This window comes from Kogia breviceps, chromosome 13, assembly GCF_026419965.1.
Source record: "Kogia breviceps isolate mKogBre1 chromosome 13, mKogBre1 haplotype 1, whole genome shotgun sequence".
Taxonomy (NCBI): Eukaryota; Metazoa; Chordata; class Mammalia; order Artiodactyla; family Physeteridae; genus Kogia; species Kogia breviceps.
Window position 1 is genome coordinate 57708205 of NC_081322.1, and position 19671 is coordinate 57727875.

The window sequence follows — 19671 nt, forward strand, 5'->3', positions numbered from 1 at the left end:
GAATACTTCAGGTTAAAAAAAAATAACAGAAGACATAGATCTCCTGACAGTTTGGGCTCTGGAAAATTGCAATGAATGGCTTTTTTTGTTTTCTTTTACAAAGATGTTGGAAAATACTTCAAGACTTAGGAGAGGATTAAAGAAAACTAAGAAATGAAATAGTAAGGTCATTATTACAGAAAAATAAAGTTACACAGAAGTGGAATTATGGTCATTATCTACCACTTGATTCAGCAATGAACTGTCACAATAATGAAACTGCAAATGCTTAACCATAACGTATCATATACTAAGAGAATGGGGAAAGGGAAGAGGAAGGAGGGATATAAGACCATTAAATCTTCATCACCACACATGGAAGTCAGTAGTTACTGTCTAAAACTGATCACTTGAAAAATAGCAATATCCATATATTATTGAAAATGTGAATGGAAATACAAGAAAGCAGGAGCAAAATATTTAAAGGAGTTACCTCAGAGTAGCAGGATGTGGGGGAGATTTGGGAATGGTCAAGGGCACAAGGTTTGTTGGTAACTTTGTCTTTTTACTACTATTTGACACTTTTGACTTTGATAAAAATGGAAATTATTTTTGAAAATACATGAGAGAAAGACAAAGTCTCAGAATACTAAAAGATCAATGTATTTTTTTCTTCCATTCATTTGTCACCTATTATACAATATTCAGATACTGCCTTTCTGATATCACCATTCTGTTCGTGTGATTTCAGCCCTCTGTTTATAAATGAATTATGTCATATACTTGAGCAGAAACTTTTTCCCAAATTTGAATGGCACCAAGTTTTTCTCCTAAAGCAAAACGCAACTTTCCAACTCTTAAAATTTCCACAAGTAAAGAACTACTTATCAATCAATACACCAAAACATAACTCCATTAAAAAGTTTTAAAATCAAGATTTTTTGAAGCCGCTTTAAATGGCTGGCTCCATTTTTCATTTGCAAATATTATGCATTCCATTTGTTACACTAATAGGAATTTTATCTTCCTGTTAAAGGCACAAACAGATTTTGCTATGACTTATATGAAACCAGTAGTTAGAGGTCTTGGATGGTTATTTATACCTCTTTTCCAAAGAGATTTAGTTTTTAAAAAATCATTAAATGTAGGGTAAGAGTTAGAGGCGGTTGGCCTGTGACCAAGAGTTTCCAGGAACAAATATTCCATTTAAACACTTTGTGCTACATTTCTTTTTTATAAAGCCTAAATTTCCCCATTAGTAACCTTAAAAACTAGTACTAGGAGTAGACTATCTTATATTTCCTCTTTTCTCTATTTACTTGCTCTGTTCTCTTTTCCACAAATCAATATTTCATAGCTTCCTATAGTTCTCATTCTTTTCCATCTTGCTTTCCCCCCTAAGGTTTCTCTAAAATCTCCTACCCCTGACAGACCTATTCTTTTTCTTGTCATTTTAGAAAAGAAGGACTCAAGTCAAGAGGAGTTTGAACTGTGCCTGACACTCAAAGTCACTGGAAAACAACTTAGCAGGCAACATGCCCTTGACTTCAAGGCAAGTTTGAATCTTCAATATAAGAAAGAATCATGTAAAACAAGACCACAATTGATTAAAAAACAGTTTACATTTTATATTTAGAAGAAAACTGCCTATAACAACAATAATTTTTTAAATTTGACTTTTTGTGTTGGACACCCATCCTCTATTTTCAGGAAATATCCTGTAGTCATTATACATGCAAAGCAGTCTCATACAGTATCTGTCCTGAAATTGCTATACAATGAGAACTAATTTTTAAAATAATCCCTAAGAAATTAAAGGTCCAAAATAATTAAAATCAAAATTCAATTTTAATATCATTAAAGAATGGAAATTGGACTAAAACATTTGGGGAAGGATTTTACTTCATCTAAAGGCTTTCTTCTGGGACCTTAGCTAGCATGAAACCATACTTAAGTCCATCTAAACACTTGTGTTAATATCCCCTGCTCTTCTGTCAATGTTTATGTGTAATAAACTGCACAACAATTCAACCAGCAGATCAAGCCAGAAGCCTGGGAATCAGGTTAACTTCTTTCCCCTTCCAATAGACCTTCAGATCTGGCTAGCTGTACTTTTGAAATACCCATTAAGAGGAGCTGTCCCTCTTATATCACTATTGTATTAACCCCCCAGTACTCTGCCACAGAACCAGCGGTCTCACTACATTTCTCCCACCTTGTTTCTCCAGCTGAAAAACCATTATAAATTTGCTCTTTGGACAAATGTTAACCCCTTAACATATATTTCAAGATCCTCCATGACTGATTCCACTATCCCATTGCATGTTTTGATATCTGTCTCAGCCTGCCTTCTCCTCTCTTTTCTCACACCAGGTGCACTGGAACCACAGTTTCTTGCTTACCTGCTTTCCTGCAAGCTGCGTCTGCTTCCTCCAATGTTGTCCCCTCTCTCTCAGCCTGCCCATCTCCTATTCACCCTTCAGATCTTAGTTTAAATGTCATTTCCTCAGTGAAGGCCTTAGTGATCCCTAACCTAAATTCATTAAATGGCTGTGACCATCTTGTTCATGTGCTTAGGTTCTGGGTTCGCCTTCATTTGCATCTGCATGATAGGAGATTCCAATGGTTTTAGAAAAATAACAAAATTTAAAATGAGAAAATGCTATCCATTATTTATGAAAACTAAGGAAAACTCAGTTATCAATTTTGATCGTACATTTTGGGAAAACTGACAAAACACTAATGTGAGGTCTAAAGTTTGCTGCGACTTCAATTTTCTGTCAAGTTAAAAAAATGATCATGCTGTGGCCTCAATTTTTTGTAGTACAAAAAAAAATCACTACTTGAGTGGAATTCCTTACCTACACCTTTTGCTCAAATGAATTAATTGATTTCTGGTTAAATATATGTAGGTAACAAAATTTAACATAGCTCTGAAACCTACTCAAAAGGCACATTAAGTTTTTCACAATTGCATGTGACCAACAATATTAATGGGAGCAAAGATAAATAGAATTTGAGCTATCCAAGGGGTACAACTTTGATCAAACACTTTTACATATTGCTTTTTTTCTCGGGTGTATTACATATAGTATCTTAATAGAACCTTATTTCCTTCTCAAAACAACTCCAAGTCATAGACAAAAGGGATATCATCATCCCCTTTGTATAGTCGCAGTTTACATGGCTCACCCAAAGCCACCACCTGTTAAATTATTGACCAGAGTTAGAATCCAGGACTTTTGACTGCAAATACAGAACTCTTTGTTCCATACTTGTCATGCTTATGTGCCATAATCTTAAAAAGTCAAGGTGCTAATTTCTTTAGGATTACGATGCTCTCTCCAGCTATTCCTATTTTAAAATACAAAAATCTTATGAAGATTACATATTAAAATACACTTATGTGGGAAGAGGGAAAGGGGGAGGATCAGGATGGGGTATGGGATTAAGATATACAAAGTACTATGTATAAGATAGATAAGCAACAAGGATATATTGTTCAGCACAGGGAAATAAAGCCATTATTTTGTAATCATTCTAAAGGGAGTATAATGTATAAAAATATTGAATCACTATGCTGTACACCTGAAACTAATATAATATTGTAAAACAACTATATTTCAATAGAATCCTTTTAAACCCACACTTATGTGTGAATTAATTTGTCATATCATTTTCCCTTGAGTCAGAAGGACTCCAAGCTAATAGGAGGATTTATGACCAATGAGGGATGGCTGAAAAAAAAAAAAAAAGAAAAAAGGCTCTCACAAAAATAGGAGTAAGGGACACATAAAGAAACTTTATACTCTTACCTCTTTTTTGACCACCTCAATAGAAGAAAGCTTCTTTCAAGCCAATTAATTCTCTATTCTAAAAAGTAGCTCTTTTCTGATCCTGTTTAACTGGCAGTGATCAAAATAAATATTTTAGTCTGTCTGTACCTGACAATTACAGCATTTTACATTTGCACAGCGCCACACAATTTAAAATATTTGCTTAAATACATTACTGAATTTGAGTCTTGCAACAAATACATGATTTGCTTATTTATAGATGAGAATCTAACTCTCAGTGGGTTTAATGGGCAAGTCAGGGACAGAGTTCCATTCTTTAGCCTAAAGCTTTTCTCTTTCCCAAACCCCACAATCATGTTCATAAAGCATCATTCTCAGGGGATACTTACATTTCATCACACCTTGAATTTCATAAACAGGCTTGAGAATCACAGCACCATAAAAGCCTTTAGGGAATGGATTTTTTAAGTCCCACTTATTTGAAAAGTCTGTAAGCTTCACAGTTCGTGTTCTGTTCTTGGGGATCTTCCATTGGACAATTTCCTTTAGGGTATAAATATGTTCATCATCACACTCATAGAACTCTCCTTCTTGTGACAAAGGCAAAGTAAATGAGTGATTTTGATGATTCCTTAGCACACCACAGTTCACCATTATTTCTCCATTGATCTCTTCAACTGAGTTGAGCATGATTTGCTCACCTTGCTTTATGATGCGATTCTCTAGTTTTATATCCTTCTGATGATAGAAGCAAGGATGCCCCAGTCTACTTGGTCCAATATGGATGGTTCTTGTAATTTCTTCCATAGTGAGGTATGGAGTTTTATCAGCCACAATCTTAAAAAGACCTGAGAACAGAATTCTGTGAATTAGAAAGTTCTCATAAGAAAATCACAGTGAGAGAGTTATAAAACAAGTAAAACGTAGCATTTAAAAGTAATGTACCTTTTTCAAGATTAGAGATATTTGTTTTAATCTTGAATTCTTCTAGGTAACATTTTAATGTATTTTCTGTAGTTTACTGGATTGTCAGATCCAGACAGGCCACATAGATGGAAAGGGGAAAATAGCGTGAAATAGAAAAGGCCCACTTCTTGGAAATGCAATCTGCGTGAGATACTGGGTATCTCCCAACCACATGTGTGATCTTGAGCAAGGCATTTAATCTCTCAAGATCGCATTTTTAATTTTTAAAATGAAAGGATTGGATTAGATCAATATTTCCATATATATTCTCTGGAAACACCAAAATTAAAAGATATTCTAGAAGGAAACTGTTTCATTGTCAAATTAATGATTACAAAGCTATTACCTGGAACTAGACCACAGTGATGGTTATAACACATTGTGAATGTACGTAATGACACTAAATTGTACACTTTAAAATGGTAAGTTTGATGTTATATGCATTTTACCACAATAAAAAGTATCTACATATTTCCAAGTAATTTAAGATTTCTCAGAAACTTTAGATGCACTGTGACTCACAAGAGGGGAATATAACATGCAGAATTTCCCAAATTTCTTTCATTCTAAAACTCTTGGGGAAACATTCATAAATAAATTACAAAATAATATGTCATGATATATTAGTGATCCACATAACTCTCCTTGAGAAATGCCAGGTTAGGAAGTTGTTCTGGATTGAATACTCTTGACTATATATCATTCATTCTTCTCATTACTTTTCTAATTTTGCCATGGTTTCACTATTTCAAATTTTTTCCTCTAATACTATTGGGATAGTCGCTGATACAATGAATTTTTGTTCTTTAAGACACAGCTTTTGGGGCTCCCCTGGTGGCGCAGTGGTTGAGAATCCGCCTGCCGATGCACGGGACATGGGTTCGTGCCCCGGTCCGGGAAGATCCCACATGCCGCGGAGCGGCTGGGCCCGTGAGCCATGGCCACTGAGCCAGCGTGTCCGGAGCCTGTGCTCCGCAACGGGAGAGGCCACAACAGTGAGAGGCCCGCATTAAAAAAAAAAAAGACACAGCTTTTAATGCTTGCATGTTTAAGTTTCATTCTTCTCTTTGAATTATTTTGCTCTTATTTTATAAGCACATCTGTTTTGTAGCACTTTCACAAATTTATTTATTGAATAAATTTTAATAAATTCCAGAGAAAATAAGAACAAAGGAAAAATTAGATAATTGCTTTGTTAACCCCAAAGTAAATTAAGACAATTACTATATAATAGCATACACTAAGAAAGCAGTGTATAAAGAATCCTACTAGAATGATATAGCTTGTAAAAGTTATTTATTCATTTAGTCAAAAACACAGTCCAATTAAATTTATCTATGTATCAAATTATTATTAACCAGGTTACAATGTCTTTTATGTGTATTTTGGGTTATGGTACAAAGATTTATGATGTTATTTTTTAGTCGATCTTTGGTCAAACGAAAAAAAATACAGGATTTTAGTTACTTTTAAAGATAAACGTCCTGAAAAAGTGGGTGATACAATCCTGGCAAAGGCTGAGGAAGGTAGCATGTGCAATCTGTCCTGAAAACCTTTATAAATCGAATAGTGTTCATTCCCTGCATGGTATGCTTGAAGACAGTAAGGCAAAGAAACATTTACTTTGAAGGAACTTCTTATTTTATTATGTCTTGTATCAGGGAAAATCCAATAAAATAGTACTCTCGAATTCTCCACAGTAACTGAATTTGTGTGTGTGTGTGTGTGTGTGCACGTGCCCGTGTGCAAGTGCATGCACATGTTTAATCTCATTTGTTTCCATGTGAAGATTTATTTCTAAGAGTCCACAGTCATCATCAGGGTATAAAAAATTCAGCAGTTTTTGTGAAATAAGTTTAAATAATAGCTACCTAGAATCTCATAAGCGTAGAGAAACATGGTTTCATTTCTATCCTCGCTATATTGATGACATAAGTCACAGAAGAATTAATTCAGCATCTTCTTTCCTGGGGAATTGGGTTTACCTAAGGTAATAACAGACCCAAAATGCTATGAAGTAGAAAAAGCCTGAAACCCTAAGGGCCACTATTATTTCAAGTTAATCACACACTTCAGAGCTGTCTTGTTGGATGTCTCTATTGCAAGAAAAATCTGTCTAAGAAATCTGTGTGTTTTCCCTTAGGAGATGATTAAGGACACAGTTTAGCATGCTAAGTGGCAGAGTACAGGAAAAATATTTTATTAACTTATTTCTTTATATGTTATTGCAGCCAGTCCAAAGAGTCCCTTCTTACAAACAGCCACTCGATACCATATAAACTAGGGCAAGTATATACAGATATATATGTATATATACATATACATGTGAATGATGTCATATTGGAACTTTAATTTCAGAATAAAATATAGCACCATAGATATGATCAGCTTTAAATTCAACCAATTTTTTTCTCTAACTTTTTCTCAAAGAGTGTAATAATAGTTTTATACTAGAGAAAATATAATCTGTTATTTTTTCAAAACAAAACAAAACATATTTCAGGAGCTGAGTGATCATTAGAGAGATAATAAAATAAGCCAATATGTAATCCTCACAATGTAAGTTAAAAAGCAGAAAGAAAGGGCTTCCCTGGTGGCGTAGTGGTTGAGAGTCCGCCTGCCGATGCACGGGACACGGGTTCGTGCCCCGGTCCGGGAAGATCCCACATGCCGCGGAGTGGCTGGGCCCGTGAGCCATGGCCGCTGAGCCTGCGCGTCCCGAGCCTGTGCTCCGCAGCGGGAGAGGCCACAGCAGTGAGTAGGCCCGCATACCGGAAAAAAAAAAAAAAAAAAGCAGACAAACTAGATTTCTATTACCAAATTTGATTGTCACCTATTAAAATGGATATTAGTGTTATTTTTACCTAGGAGAAATTGTTAATAAGGAGTATGTTACTTGAAAAACAAAAATTATAAGGAAATGCAATTAGTTTATATGTTGAAAAACAGTCAATAAGTAAATTTAGTCTTTAAGATCTTGTCCCTGAATCTCAGCCTTTTGGGGAGTTTATATTTTTATCCAATTCTTAATGATCTGCAATCATTATTATTAATAGTAAGAGTAACAATTGAAATTTGCTTTAAAAGTTACAAGTTTGAATAATTTTTTTCATATGCATCATTTGTATTCTTTCAAGAACAGTAAAACAAATATTATTACTGGGGGATATAAAAACGGTCATGATTTTCAGAGTCGTGGCTACGGAATCTCAAGTCAGACCTTTTAAATCCAAGTCTCATAATCTTACTTCCACACCAGGCCACCTCCCTGTCACACAAATGACTTACAAGGACATTTCCTATGAGAACATATTTATTTCAGTTCACAAGTTATGTTTGTGGGTCTCACAGGTTGGCTCTCCCTTTGCATTTGTCAGCCTTTCCAGACCCTCCAGTATGAGAAGAGCAAAAATAACTTCCTGGTTCAAAGTGAAGAATTTACACTCATCAGACTTTTTTCTACCTTTTTCTCTATCTCATCAATTCTCACACAAATAGGGAGTAATTTAAAAAATTAAAATTTCCACCTGTGTATCACAATACTATTTATATACATAAGATCATTGTGTATGATGTTATGTGTGAAAAGAGTTCACAATCTTTTTTCTTTGTCTAATCTCTAGCTTGCTTTCACAGTTCTAACCAAATATATTCCCTCTATCTCTGAGATAAGGAATCTTAGAGTGAACTTTATGTACTAATTCTCATCTTCCTCTCATATCATCAAAATTAGGATTATTAAAATATTAGCAGCTTAGAATGTGCTGGAAATTTCCATGTCTGATAGAATTCAATTTTCCAAATTACAATACGAGGTAGCTAGAAATAAAAAACAAACACCTCACAAATAATCACAGGGAAGTTTGAAGAGATACCATAAATTCTCTGTCATCACACAGCTCATAAGATAGAAGTAGGATTTCGTGTCTCTAAAGCTCAAGGGCTTAATCATAGGGTTACATATTTAAGCCTTTCATTATTATTGTAAATCGTAAATTGTCCAGCATTTCACCCTCCTTTTGGGTGCAGAAATTCTTAGAACTTTTTAAAACGAGCAACATAAGAAAGTGAACGTCACTGATATTTGACATTGATTGGCACTAGTCTCATCTCCTCATACATCAGATGGCCACGTGCCTGGAGGTATAGGCACGTGGGAGGCCTGGGAACTGCACAAGCTGAAGGGGTTGACAGCGCTGTCCACAAGATCATGTTCTTTGAGTGTGCTGCAGACCACCTGGTCATATGTAAGTGGGTTTCCAGAACACATTATCACAGTTTTTTGGTTTTGTTTTTTTTTTCAGTACGCGGGCCTCTCACCATTGTGGCCTCTCCCGTTGCGGAGCACAGGCTCCGGACGCGCAGGCTCAGTGGCCATGGCTCACAGGCCTAGCCGCTCCGCGGCATGTGGGATCTTCCCGGACCAGGGCACGAACCCATGTCCCCTGTATCGGCAGGAAGACTCTCAACCACTGCGCCACCAGGGAAGCCCCTATCACAGTTTTTAAATAAAGTAAATCTCACAAAATGGATAAATGGCTTCACACATTTCTTGCAAAGAAATCATGTATTGAAAATAAAACTAATATAAACACAAGTGAACAAAAAAAAAAGGACAAAGTCGACATTTCTACTCTCACTCAATCTCTTCTTTAGCCATATTATGAAATAAAACAATGACACTCTCATCTAATAAAATATGAAGAGTGGCTGAAACTTCTTTAACACTTTAAAGTTATCAAAATGTGGATTCACATCCACTATCATCATAAAGAAATTTGCCTTTGAGATATAGATTAACAACACATCAAACATACATGCATATATTTGCATAGCTGCCATAATTTTAAATAAATACATATATATTTGAGATACTGCTTAAAAATTTCTAATGGACTGAGCTATGTGAAGGAGAAGATTTAGAGACAAATCAGACTGCTACATATTTTTGATCATGTGTCTTCTCTCTCTGCCAATAAAGCAAAGTGTGTTTCCCTTATTTTTGTGAGTGTATGCCTCTGCCTCTTTAAAATGGCACTTTGTCCTGCAATCAAGTTCCTAAGCATCCGTGTTATTTTATACTTGCCTATATAGGTTTCTCATTCCACATTTTCCTATTATTTTGTTACATTTCCAAGACAATTCTTAGGTCAGCACATCTTACAAAAACTATCTTCTTCAAGACTATCCCAAATCTGGTATTTTGACTAGAATGTTAGCTCAAGCATCTCTATTTAACTTCAGATTAAAACGAGATGCATGAAATACCCTATCAAAGCAAAAAACTCAAAATTCTTGAGCAAAGTAATGAAACATATAATAATAATAATAATGTTCAAACTGTGAGAAAATTCTCCAGATTTCTGAGATTATTGAAAATCATCAACTAATGAGTGATTCAAACAATTTTGACAGAAGTCTCCAAGAGCAGAAACAAGGAATGTGAGGAAAGTCAAATTCATAAGAAAATTTTGTGTAGTAATTTAATGGAGTATTTAGGAGGGGGAGAAGACATATCTAAGATGGTGACCAAGTTTGTTAAGTGTTAGATGCTAAGTGTGGCTGTAGAATTCTTATGTGTGAATGTCTTTACATGTATAATGAAATCAGAATTATCTATAATAGCTATTAACAATTTTTCATAGTTCTTTTACCTGGTGATAAAAAGAATAAATCATAAAACCTTTTGATTCATTTTTACCTTGATGGTTCAACCACTGCATGAAAAAAACCTTTATTTTCCCAGTAAGGCCTTGAAAGGAGTGATAGGCAATATTTAATACATTTGAGATATTTAACAAATAATTTACATTAATAATGTTAGACTTTGAAATCAAACGATATAATTTGATATAAATGCCTAAATCTCTGTTATAATCATGGCTTTACTATTAAAAGTGCCATACATCCTTGTTCATGTTAAAGCTTTTTCTCTCCTAAGCAGTAAGAATGAGTAATAGACCTAGGATGAGGTGAGAAGATGTCATAAATTCTTCTTCTCATAAACCTTGGCAAGAGCACAGTTCTCCGGACTCTTACATTTCTCCAGAGCACTGCCCCTTTTGTTAGAAGACACATAGAGATATCACGACTGGAAAGAACGCCCACAGATATTAGGTCCCCCAAATCTCTCACGAGGCTTTATTAGGAGACCGTCAAAATATCACACATTTACCACTCCTGGCTCTTGCTGACTTTAGGTAATAGAATTTTCAGGCCCAGCAACACACTACTATCCCATTAGAAAAGTGAAGTGGTTAAAAGTATGAATTTTTGATTCAAACAACCTGGGTTGAAGTTTGGCCTCAGTCCTTTCCCCACTGTGTAAACTTGAGAACTTAAACTCTCAGGGTTATAATTTCCTTTTCTGTAAAATGGAGAAAATTGTTTCATCTACCTCATAAAGTCATTGTGATGATTAAATGAGTCAATACATGTAACATGCTTAGATAGCACTTGACACAGAGCAAGCACTGAAAAAGCAAAATACAAGAAATAATAGCTATTCTTTCATATGATTTTCTTTCACTCTGGAATTCTAAGCCATTGTAGAATGGTTATAACCTCAGAGAGATGAATACTTACAGGGCCAAAGAGGATCCAGTTCGGATCAAATTAGATGAGACAAAATATGTAGAATCCACATTTCAGTATCTGACACAGGCTGAGCAAAAAAAGTTCCCAGCTACCATTACAGCTTTTGCCAGAGTGTTTGATTATGGAAAAGAGCCTCAGGTGACCTCTTTAGGTGGACTGCCTTTGGGGAAATATTTCTAGGTGGCTTTGAGGAATTTGTCTGACTCCAGGCTTTGATAAATTGCTTAGAATTTAACCACCAAAATTTTATGCCCATAATAAGCAGATTATAGGGAGATGTAAGCACATTTTAAATGCAAATATTGTGCTGGTTGTAGTTATTCACAAGGTATACATTATACACAGTTGCTGAAGTTCCCTTGAACAAAAGAAGCAGCAAAATGCCAAGCCATTTTTGAAAATGTGTTTTATTCATGGCTCTGAAAGGTAGTTGAAGCCAACTGAGGGAGGAGTATACCCTCCCTCTATTTTAATGACCTTAATTTTGCTAATGGAACGTTAGTGGAAAGAGTTTGGGAGCCATGTGGTGCTGATTGCATTGTTCAGTATTGATGTTGCTTGCAAATTAAATGTACCTAAGTAGCCACCTGTTTATACTTATGATTATATAAAACCCCATATGTTTCCCTCTCTACACATGGGAGGTAAATATTGAAAAAATTATTCTGGTGTGAAGGGTGAAAACAGCAGCAATTCTTCTATAACTGTCAACATATGCTGTGCTGTTTCCTTTAATGTTGTGCTTTGTCTGACATATTTGCTGATTTTTACCATGCAGTGTTCAAAAAAAATCTGTTACCCATGGTTATGCAAAACAATTAAAAATCAGTTTACATTAAATTCAAATTAGGAAGAGAGGTAATTTTCCAACGTAACCATAAGTTTTAAATGGATTTCAGAGCTTAAGATTTAAATAGATTTTGATTTGCACAATAAAGAAAACCAAACTTTTTTTTCCCTAAATTCGCCAGCATATATAAAGGAACATTTTCTTCCTAAGCACGTCCTTTTGATCCCATATTACTAGGCAACCAAAAAGCTAACTCGAATAACATAAATTTGAAAATCCCACCTGAAATTGGCAATAACTCTTCAACTGGCAAGCCCACCATCATTTCCACTGGATTGGCTCTAGAAAACAGTTTGCTGGACCTCATACAGAAGATCTGACTGCGTATTTAGTCAGCAAGAGCTCAGGAGCGGTTTTTTGTTTTGTTTTGTTTTTACGGTACGCGGGCCTCTCACTGTTGTGGCCTCTCCCAGTTGCGGGGCACAGGATCCGGACACGCAGGCTCAGCGGCCACGGCTCACGGGCCCAGCTGCTCCGTGGCATGTGGGATCCTCCCACATACCCGTTCGACACGGGGCACGAACCCGTGTCCCCTGCATCGGCAGGCGGACTCTCAACCACTGCGCCACCAGGGAAGCCCAACGAGCAGTTTCTGAGATGTCTTGTTGGAGCATTGGGAGATCCAGCGCAGGTAACGCCTTTGGAACAAGTTCAGACTATTCAGAGATAGGCCCCCAACTATAGCTTGCAGGAAATATCGGAGAGACTGGACTTGCTGTTATTGATCACTTTAGACACTACAGATAAACAAACTGGAGCTTCATATGGTTAATATCTGATCAAGAGGGATTTAAACGTCAACTGTCTAGCAGCCTAGACGTGACAGTCTCTAACTTCCCAGTAAAGTATTGCAAAAAGACACAGAATATGTTAGAAAAAGATGAAAATTTACCCCATCATCAAAAACTAAGCATAATAGATCAGCTGCCCCCAAATGCCAGAAGAACTTACTTTCATAATAAGGAAGATAGAGCTGAAATGAGAACATTAGAGGCCTAAGCATGCTGGGTCTCATGAAACAAAGAAACCTCTCTAAAGTTTTTTAAAGATATTTAACAATCACTGAGTACCCTCTACAGCCCAAAGTTTGTAGTAAGCACTTAACAATTACCTCTTTTCATTGATTTAAACTCATGTTGTTAAAAAAAAACAAAAAAAAACCTGAGACAGATAAAAACCATTAAACTGTATACTTAAAACAGCTGAATTTTATGCTATGTAAATTATAGCTCAATAAAGCTGTTAATTTAGAAAATGGGAGTGAGGAAGGATGGACAGTTAAGTAATAGCTTGAAAAAAGCAGGTAGATGGGCCCTGTCATTAGTTCCTAGTGGGATGTAAATTGGCAGAATCTTTATTGAATGTGATTTGGTAATATGCATCAAAAGCTTTAAAAACATTTTTACTTTGGAAGTCATAATTTTATGTATATGAAATTATCATAATAATCAGAAATGCAGGCAAAACTTCAGTTAAAAGGCTGTTCATTATAGCATAAATTGCATAAATGATCATGTTTAGAATGGATTTATTTATTATGGTATAAGCATATGATGGACTATTATACAGAAAATAAAAATTATGTTTTGAAGAATATTTAATGACATACGCAAGTCCTCAGAAATAGGCTTACTTCTCTTATATTAAAACATGTCTGTATGTGTGTAGGTGTACTACTGGAAAACAACAGAAGGAAACTAAATATTAATGCTAAATAGCTCTGGTGATGAGATTATAGGGAGCTACTCTCTCACCCCTGCATTTTCTTCCCTTTTCTAATTTTCTACAAGATAGATGAGGCATTGGTAAATTTGGGAAAAATCAATACATTTTATAACTTCAAAAAGTTGTGTTCCTTATGTCCATACAAAAATCTACACATGGACGTTTATAACAGCTTTATTTATAGTTGCCAAAACTCAGAAGCAACTAAGACGTCGTTCAGTAGGTGAATGGGTAAATAAACTGTGGTACATCCAGACAATGGAATTTTATTCAGTGCTAAAGAGAACTGAGCTAGAAAGCCATGAAAAGACATAGGAGAACTGTAAATGCATATTACTAAGCGAAAGAAGCCAATCTGAAAAGACTACATAGTCTATGATTCCAACTGTATGACAGTTTGGAAAAGGCAAAACTACAAAAACAGTAAAAAGATCAGTGGTTGCCAGGGGTTGTGAGGGAGAGAGGATGAACAGACTGAACACATAGGATTGTTAGGGCAGTGAAAATACTCTGTATGATGCCATAATGGTGGATACATGTCATTTGTCTAAACCCATAGAACATACAACAACAAGAGTAAACTACAATGTAAACCATGAACTTGAATGATTATGAGGTGTCAAGGTAAATTCATCAGTTGTAACAAGAGTACCACTCTGGTAGGGGATGTTAACAATGGAGGAGACTATGCATATGTAGAGGTATATGGGAAATCATGGGAAATCCCTGAACTTTATGCCAATTTTGTTGTGAAAGCCTAAAATTGCTCTGAAAAATAAAGTCTACTGAAAAAATTATTTTGTTCCAATGACAGAACCTCTAAATCTCTGATATGTAATTATGTATAAATACAGTAATGTGTTTTGCCAATGTCCACTTCAGGAAATGAAGACCTGAGTAGACAATATGTTTGGACAGTCTGGTTCCTCTCATGAGAGTTCCTCCATGGTGATACTGTTGAGGCAACACCATAAAGAGCTTTGAAGGAATTGTGCATGAAAGAGAAGGGGACGGTAAGAGCAAAAAGTGATGAGATAGATTTTTAGAAGATGTGCACAAAATATTAATACTATGAGAACTAAACAGTGCCAGTTGCAGAAAAGTCTATTTTAAAATGATATTTCTGACAGAATTCCGTTCTGATTCTCAAATGTACATGGGTGGGTGAAAAGAACATTTTGACCTAGAACTGCAGTCCATTTGTGCTCCAGATAATATATATTTTACTTATCAGAAGACCAAAGACTTAGAAAAGAAATCTGATCATGTACTGAAGAGAAGAAAACATAAGCCAAAACAAAATGGAACTAAAAATTAGTGTAAAAGTCTGAATTTTTTGTGCATTTAGATTACTTCACATTTTCTTGCATCGTATATGCAGAATACCCCTTTTTGTCTAGGAAAATATTCTGTATAATAAGCATAGATGAATCTATTTTGCTTAAGTGAGCACAGTGGGGAAGAGATGCCTTAAGAGAGGTTGACCAAGAAAACCTGGAAGAATGGTCCATGATTCCTTGAATAGAAAATTGTCCAAAAAGCAGGGAGCCCTAAGATTTAGGGCTTTTCTGAATCATGTGTCATCATAACATCCAGATGGAAAAATAAGAACAAATTCTGCCCTATAGCTTACTTCTTTTAACATAAGTCATTTAAAAAACAGAAGACAAAAAGTTATTTACTATAAAGCTATCAAACATATTTTAAATATTTTTACTTAATTTTCCTATCAGGTCCCTTTATAAACTGATATAATAGTCAAAAATAGCTACAATCATAAAATGGCTAAATGTGAAAGATTTAGTCATTTCAACGGTACATGAAATATAATAAATCACCATTGAATGTAATATTACATGTTTTCTATTGATTAAGTACATAGTTTCCCAAATGAAACAATGAGAAAATTTGTTCTGAATTTTAAGTGAATTATTATTAAATATATTTAATGTATGACTGTACATATATTATGTATGTATTAGGTGTTTTGGTATCCATGCATAAAGGAGCAAGTTTCATAAATTTTAATTATTTAACCTTAATCAATTTCTTGAAGAAATAATTATATTATTAATCCAATTTTGTCATTGGTTATTCTTACTACATTCCTATATTTTTCACATTTATAATTAAAATGATTTTGGAAACAGTCTTACTGCGAAGGGATATAGAGATATATATAGAGGGATATAGAGATAATCCTCCACAGCATTTCTACATGCCTCAGAAACTGGAGGTAAAATATTTGTTTCCTGACCAGTATGGAAATGATAGGGAGTATCTCCTTCCTGAGAGGCATTCTAGGATACTAAAGTCTCCCTCCTCTCCTCCAAGGAGATTTTCTTACATCCCAAGGTAATAAAGTCATGTTTTCTTCAAGGGCAAAGAATGGCAGATTGGCCATCAGCCTCTTATACTTTGAGGATTTCCTAAACTCAGTGTTCCTCCACTGTGCGTTGGGCACCCACCTGGCCTGTTCTATCTCACCTGTAGGAGATGGGGCTCAAGGGAAACCACTAAAGCATGATGCTCATGCTGTCTGCTGTACCATGAGGAATCAACTACTACATTCATATGGGCTTATTGTTTAATTACTGATCTAATTTATGAAGTGTGGCAAGTCGGCCTGGCAGCTGCGAGGTTACTTAAAGATGGCTCGACCTCCTGACAGATGAAATCCATTTTTCCATTTATCTGGTAGAAATTAATTTATGTAGGAAGCACTGCCTAAAGTTTGTCTTTAAAGCATGACTCAAATCCATAAAACATATGAAGGAAATATTATAGTTAATAAATTTTCTAACATTCATTTAAAAATTCCTATGTCATGTTATTTAGGAGTAGCATTAGTTTAGATTTTTTAACATTACAATGCTTACTGCATACAACAGGAAAGTTAGAAAGGATGTCACATATCCAGGGGATTTGTGGATCCCCATTATAACACTGATGTTGGCTGACAAAAAGACCATCTCACTCTTGTTCTATGATGAAGCAAGAAGTGCTTCAGAGCACAGACTCTGGAACAGTTTAGATCTGTATTGGTGCTCTCCAATACAGTACCACAGTTGGCGCACTGTATTGAGCATTTGAAATTTGGCCACTTGAAAGTTGCATGGCCAGACTTGATATGTGCTGTAAGTGGAAAATACATGCTGGGTTTTAGACTTAACATGAAAAGGATGTAAAAAATCTCAATAATTTTTCCACTGATTAGATATTAAAAGGATAATATTTAAGATACATATTTTTAACTAAAATACATTGTTAAAATTAATTCACCTTTTTTTTTTTTTTTACTTTTAAAAATATCTGTGCTAGGTAGCCTCTAAGATGGCTCTAGTGATTCCTGTCCCTGCCACCTGGTTGCCACACCTTTGTGCGATCCCCTCCCAGATTGCACCAGCATGTGTCTGTCTGATCAAAAGAATATAGCAGAAGTGATGGTATTTCACTTCTGAGATTAGGTTATAGAAGACTATGGTTTCCATCTTGGGCTTGCTCTGATCACTCACTCAGGGGAAACCCTAAGGAGTGGACCATGTGTCGAAGAAGTGAAGCTTCCTGGGAGAGCCACATAAATAATGTTGGATGAATACACATTATATTTCTATTCAACAGTGCTAGTGTAGATTTAACATAACCACTTACTTAACTATGTGATCTTGGGCAAGTTACTTGACCTTTCTGTAACTCTGTTTTCTCATATGTAAAATGTGAATTCAATTAGTAACCTATATATACATAAAAGTGTTTAGAACAGTTTTATATGCAAAAGTATTTAGAGGATTCTCATTTGAGAGTGTGATGTGGTCAGGATAGACTGTAGAGTAGTAGAGAATGCTCCATGTATAAGCTCTACTATCACATTTCTTACACATTTTGTTGCCTCCAGCAACAAAATTCCTCCACAATAATAAAATTCATAAAATATGATCTAAAATTTCAAACAGAAAAATATCTTCAATATAGCCTTGTAATTTTAATGGTGGTTTTATAGATGCAACCACAACCTTCCTTGAACATACGGTTTAGAGATATTATGTAAACTTGCTGTTTAGAAATAAACTCTGTCCATCAGAAAAAAATGTAATGAAACTCTTTCAGGATATTTCTTATGTCTAAAAAGAAAGCACTTATTATTCATGCTTAATAACACTATATAGGAGGAACAAATATTTCCAAGAAGTAATCCAGAAATTTGGAACTTCATTATAACCCAAACATTACATGATTTACTGATCTACGTGGACAATGCAATCAACTACCAAATATCAGAATATATTTTTGTCGTGTTTGGCAAGAATAGCATGTTTCCTAGCTCATAAAAGGACTTAGCTATGAGGGCTGTCTTCTAAAATAAGAAATTATGCTTCTAAAGCAGTATGTTTATTTCCATAAAGAACTGAAATGATTGCTTTTTATTTCTTTTAATATATTGAACACTTTTTGAGGTGACATAATAAAGATATATGGAAACATAACATTAATATAGGATATTCAACTAGTTATGTATATTGCAAGTTTAGTTTCCCACTCACATTTTAGTGAAAAATCACCTTCCAGTTTGTTCCCTTAAAGAGTCCTTGCCAAATTAACAAAGCTTTTCTTTCTTAATTGTTGCTTGAGTTTTCATTTGCTCCAGCTGCATCTATAAAGCTATATTTACTGGTTGAAGGCTGGATATCTTTCTTCAATAGAGCATCTTTATTTGCAAAGAAAGGGTACCCTAGGTACCCTTGACAAGGTTATGGTCATCTTCATCAAAACTTTTGAACTACCAATGAGAAATTAAGGATCTATGTTCATATACTTTACTTCAATACAGAACAGTGGATGATGTCAGTGAAATGGTGGAATAAGGACCTTTGAAAATTGTCTCCTCCAAAAAGCAGTAGAGAAACTGGTAAAAAAAAAAAATCGTCAGGATTAATTTTTTCAGAACTCTGGAAATGAACCAAAGAATTGCAGCAATCTGGAGAACATTTATTAACGAAAAAGTGGCTGAATCTTGGTAATCTTGTGGCATTTTAACTTGCTTGTATTCCCATTCTTCCAAACCCCTTCAACTCCAGTAGCCTTGAAAACCAACAGCCCGCAATCATGGCAAAGCCAGCAGCCTAGCTGTCACAAGACGGAGGAGAAAGAAGCTGGAGTTCCTTCAAAGATCATTCTCAGAAAATTGTCATTATTTGATATGTCTGGTGACTTCCTGGAAGATTCTATTTGTAATGCTGTCTCTATTTGATCTATTTTGAGCTCAGTGAGTGGAAAATGCTTTTCCTCAGAGCATTTGTCAAAAACAATGAGAGGCAATTATTTAATTTTTGTGGCTGCCTGCAGTGGTGTATAACAGTTGGGGGGAAAAAATGGGCTAACCAAAAAGCCTAAAAAGGAAAAGTTGAGGAATGAGATGCCCGTAAGGACACTGAGAAGTTCCAACATATTCCTGGAAATCTAGAAGACCACATACATGTATATGACTGTGCACATGTCCAGAACTGTGTGCATGCTCAAGAAAGACCTGAGAAGTCTGTAAGCTCTCAAATCTGGTTGACTTTGAAGCACTACATGAACAGGAAGTAAAAGCTAAGCAAGAGTTTTCAATTGCCTGGTTGAGTGTTGAAAGCATGCCTCCAAATGAACACAGAACCTCTTAACAAAGACTGGAGACTTCTTGGCTCCAGGTGTTTAAGGAAATATCTGTCCAGACATTCATTGCCCACCAAGCTAATTGAGCAGAGACTTCAGTGACCA

At 35.4% G+C, this 19671-nt stretch overlaps 1 protein-coding gene across 3 annotated transcripts in view; it reads right to left on the bottom strand.

Annotated features, from left to right (window-relative positions):
* THEMIS (thymocyte selection associated) overlaps positions 1–19671 on the bottom strand; it is a 173900-nt gene that overhangs the window by 111011 nt on the left and 43218 nt on the right. For all 3 annotated transcript variants that reach the window (XM_067011289.1, XM_059083567.2, XM_067011290.1), the window contains exon 3: positions 4166–4624. In XM_067011289.1, the coding sequence (XP_066867390.1) occupies positions 4166–4624 (459 nt within the window). The remainder of the gene's footprint in view (positions 1–4165; positions 4625–19671) is intronic.